The sequence below is a fragment of the Otolemur garnettii genome, unplaced genomic scaffold, assembly GCF_000181295.1.
Source record: "Otolemur garnettii isolate 467f Iridium unplaced genomic scaffold, OtoGar3 scaffold00085, whole genome shotgun sequence".
Taxonomy (NCBI): Eukaryota; Metazoa; Chordata; class Mammalia; order Primates; family Galagidae; genus Otolemur; species Otolemur garnettii.
Genome location: NW_003852480.1, coordinates 2692674 through 2696548, shown reverse-complemented (window position 1 = coordinate 2696548; position 3875 = coordinate 2692674). Strand labels below are relative to the sequence as shown.

At 41.6% G+C, this 3875-nt stretch overlaps 1 protein-coding gene across 4 annotated transcripts in view; it reads right to left on the bottom strand.

Annotated features, from left to right (window-relative positions):
* Positions 1-3875, bottom strand: part of FNIP2 (folliculin interacting protein 2) — a 134301-nt gene that overhangs the window by 41326 nt on the left and 89100 nt on the right. For all 4 annotated transcript variants that reach the window (XM_023516022.1, XM_023516021.1, XM_023516020.1 and 1 more), the window contains 2 exons: positions 2357-2558; positions 1971-2059 (listed from right to left, as the gene is read on the bottom strand). In XM_023516022.1, the coding sequence (XP_023371790.1) occupies positions 1971-2059; positions 2357-2558 (291 nt within the window). The remainder of the gene's footprint in view (positions 1-1970; positions 2060-2356; positions 2559-3875) is intronic.

Sequence of the window (3875 nt, the reverse complement as noted above, 5' to 3'; positions counted from 1 at the left end):
AAAAAAAAAAGAGTCCACTACAGCTCTGAATTTAAAACACATCCACTCTTCCCAAACCAAGATAGATGAGACATATTCTGACTTGACAATCTAACCACGTATAGGAAAGAACTGGGACACAAGAGAATTCTTACCTTGGCAAAAAAGAAAGCATGTGCTGAGTAAGGCAGCAACAATAACTTATAGTTACAGTCACGGGGATTCATTTACTGAATCTAAGGTCTCCAAATGCTAACACTTTATTCTGTCACCATTTCTGCAGGGGCTGATGGTTGAAGTAAGAATAAGACCTATGTACACAGTGAGGTTTTCTGGTTCTGTACTTTCAGTTTCTTGATGCCAGAAAAATGGATACTTTCATCAAAGTAGTACGTAGACTCTTTTTTTTTTTTTGAGAGCACAAGCAAGCGTTCAGTGCAGTGGTTCTCAACCTTCCTAAAGCCGCGATCCTTTAATACAGTTCCTCATGTTGTGGTGACCCCCAACCATAAAATTATTTTCATTGCTACTTCATAACTGTAATTTTGCTACTGTTATGAATAGTAATGTAAATATCTATTATGCAGGAGACCCCCAAAGGGGTTGGGACCAACAGGTTGAGAACTGCTGGTGTAGCGTGACCACAGCAGAGCAATGGGCTAGTCCAGTGCTGCCTGCATAAGCCACAGAAGGTTTCCTAATCATTAGACCGCCATCAAAAAGCACAACCTCACATCATTTCTCATACACGACTTAAGTTTTAACAATCACCAGACAATGACTGGTGTGTTACTTCAGTTTTTTACACATAACCCAGAGTTCAAAAAGTTCAATCAATGAAAGATCGTATTATAATCAATTGATTTTGTTCGAGGAAGTGTTACAGAGTTCAGCAGCATACAGTTTAATCACCATAAAATATTCTAATATTCTAAGAGCTGTAGTATATTTTTCTCTTCTGGCTATGGAGAAACAGCTTGACTCATGAGCTCATGACTGCTGTGGAGGGGGGATTCCATTCCTCATGGTGATGTGGGCTCTAGAAAGTCATGCAATAATCCCAACACAGCATGATGGGAGTGAATCCCACCTGCTACCCAAGGCAGTTTACCTTTCCACTCAGACATTAGGTGCAAGGACTCTGGAAAACCAGCTTCCAGAGCACAAAGATCATGAGTTAGAGACACGCTAATGTGCTCATGTAATTTAACGGCCAGACCAGGGAAACTCAGGACAGGACACAGGGTATAAACTATGACTGTCCTCGCAAACTAAGACGTATGTTCCCTGACATGCAAGGTGCCTCCACCCATGCTTTGGATAAACATCTCTGAACTCAAGTTTCCACATCTGTAAAGGGGGTTAATACTGCTTACCCTTAGGGCTTTTGAGAGGACAACATGAGATAATGAACAGATTGATAAGAGACACCTGTGTTGGCTCGGCGCCTGTGGCTCAAACAGCTAAGGCGCCAGCCACATACACCTGAGCCAGTGGGTTCAAATCCAGCCTGGGCCTGCCAAACAACAATGATGGCTGCAACCAAAAAATATATAGGCATTGTGGCAGGCGCCTGTAGTCCCAGCTACTTGGGAGGTGGAGGCAGGAGACTTGCTTGGGCCCAGGAGTTGGAGGTTGCTGTGAGCTGTGATGCCACAGCACTCTACCCAGTGTGACAGCTTGAGGCTCTGTCTCAAAGAAAAAAAAAGAAAAAAAAAAAAGAGACACCTGTGTTAATAGCTTTCTCCAATCATACAAAGACTGACTGCCAGGCAGTAGTGAGGACCATGCAGTGGTGGGTTACTTAAATTTTTTGCTTTATTTGGTCTCAGATTCCATCTTGAAGGGTAGAGCTGCCAAAACGACTAGTAATTGCCAGTCTCTTAATTCTTTCAAGTCTAGGGTCTCCCTGGACCCCCCATCTACAGCTGCCACTGTGACTGCTGCTCACAAATGTCCCCGGTTGGAACTGCCAAACTTTGCCACTTTACCTGAACTCTCCCAGAGCTTCCATCAGACGGCCGACATAGAACTGGACGCGGAGGCTTGATTCTGCTATTTTCCTACAGGAGATCATAGCCTTTATTAAAGAGAAAGCAAGAAATTACGGAGAAGTTTTATAATGTATCTACTGAGCTTTATTAATGAAAGATCGTATTATAATCAATTAAATAATAATGCTTTAGTCACGAAACGCAGTGATCTCCTCCCCTACAGCAATCCAGTATCTGGTGACCAACATCACTGTGCATATGACTGTCGCTGCTGGGGGTGACTTAACTCCCTTAGGAAAGAGATCTGATGCATAAACAAAGTGCTTCTACCATGTTTAAAGCCCCACAATTGCTTCTTTGACACTGGATTATGTTCTTATTACCTTTTCAATTGCACTCTTCAGCCTGTTCATGTGAGATTCAAACAGGGGAAAATGAGAAAAAAAGAAGTCCTGGAAATTCCTTTGAGCTTCCTCTTTCTCACACAAGGAAAAGATGATGCTTATGGCAATTTTCTTCCTCCGAACCATGGCAGGATTAGAACTACACGTTTCTTCAGCCAAGCTGAATGTCTCATCAGTTGACCTGGAGGAAAATAAGGTTGAAAAGGTGCCACGCACCAGTGAGTCACACTGAAGGTAAACTGTGAAGAGGGGGACGGCATTGAGAGAGCTAAGCTGGAGCACTCAGGCTCAGCTAGGAGGTGGGCTGCTCCTAGTTTATTCTCATCTCTAATTCCCCACCATGAAAAACGAGAAGAGCAGCTTGCCACACAGTACTATCCTAACGTGAAAAGAAACGTAAATGAAAACTAAGAGTAATTTAAATGTCCCTTTATTAGACCCTTATTTTTTTCCCCTGGATCATTTTTTTGTTGGATTGATGGTATCTAGGAAGGAGCATGAAATTTTCGTTTGCTCGAAAGATAGGTCCTTTATCTTGCCTGATAGATACCAATGGACAAGGGTTAGGAGAGGACTGAGTCTATGGGCTATTTTGTTTAGCAAAGCCATCACATTTGAATATTTACTGGTACTTCCAGGTTTACATTCCCAAGGCTATTAAAACCACCAGATGAAGTTACTCATCAAAACACTCAGATTAAGCCATGTGACTGACCAAGCTCTCTGGGAAATCTCCCAAGCAGAAAGACTTACCTTTCTTCTGTTACAGCCAAATTCCCAAAACACTTATGACTCTTTTGAGAGATTCTGCTCCTATGATAAGAGCCATGAAGTCTATAAATTTTAAATATATATTCAATTTGTCATAAAGAGTGAGCCTTCCAAGTAAGCCTCACAAATATGGCCTAACCATGCCTCTAACTTAACTATTGAGAAAGCCAGTATAGCTACCACTTGATTACCAAGAGCAAAAATAAAAGAAGTAATTTGTTTTTTTTCTGCAAAGACACTAATGCAAAGGACATAACATTGCAAATGAAAGCATCTAGCCTGGCACACAGTAGGTATGTATTTTCTCTTTCTCATTGACTCCACCATTTAGCTTCAGATCTCTGCCAAATATGGGAAGGTGCTACTTCCTCCACTTCTTTAATGCAAATTACAACATAACGATTATTTATGCTGGCAGAACTGGAGGCAGTTAGCCTTCTGCAGTTGGTCTTAAACTAAGGTGACCAGATTTTAACATCGGTAAAGCAGGACACCATTGGGGGGGGGTGGGGCCTGACGACAATGCAAACTTTGATAAGCAGTTCTCAATAATCAGTTCTCAACAATTACTTGTTATTATTAAAGTTTAACATTATAAAATTAACAAAAATAATATAAAACGCATATCCTAGCAAAACAGCCACATGGCAGCCAAAAACCGTATATTCCTTTCCTGTTCTCCCGTGCATTCTTTCCAAAACTCGGGGCTTGTTAAAAATGCCACAGG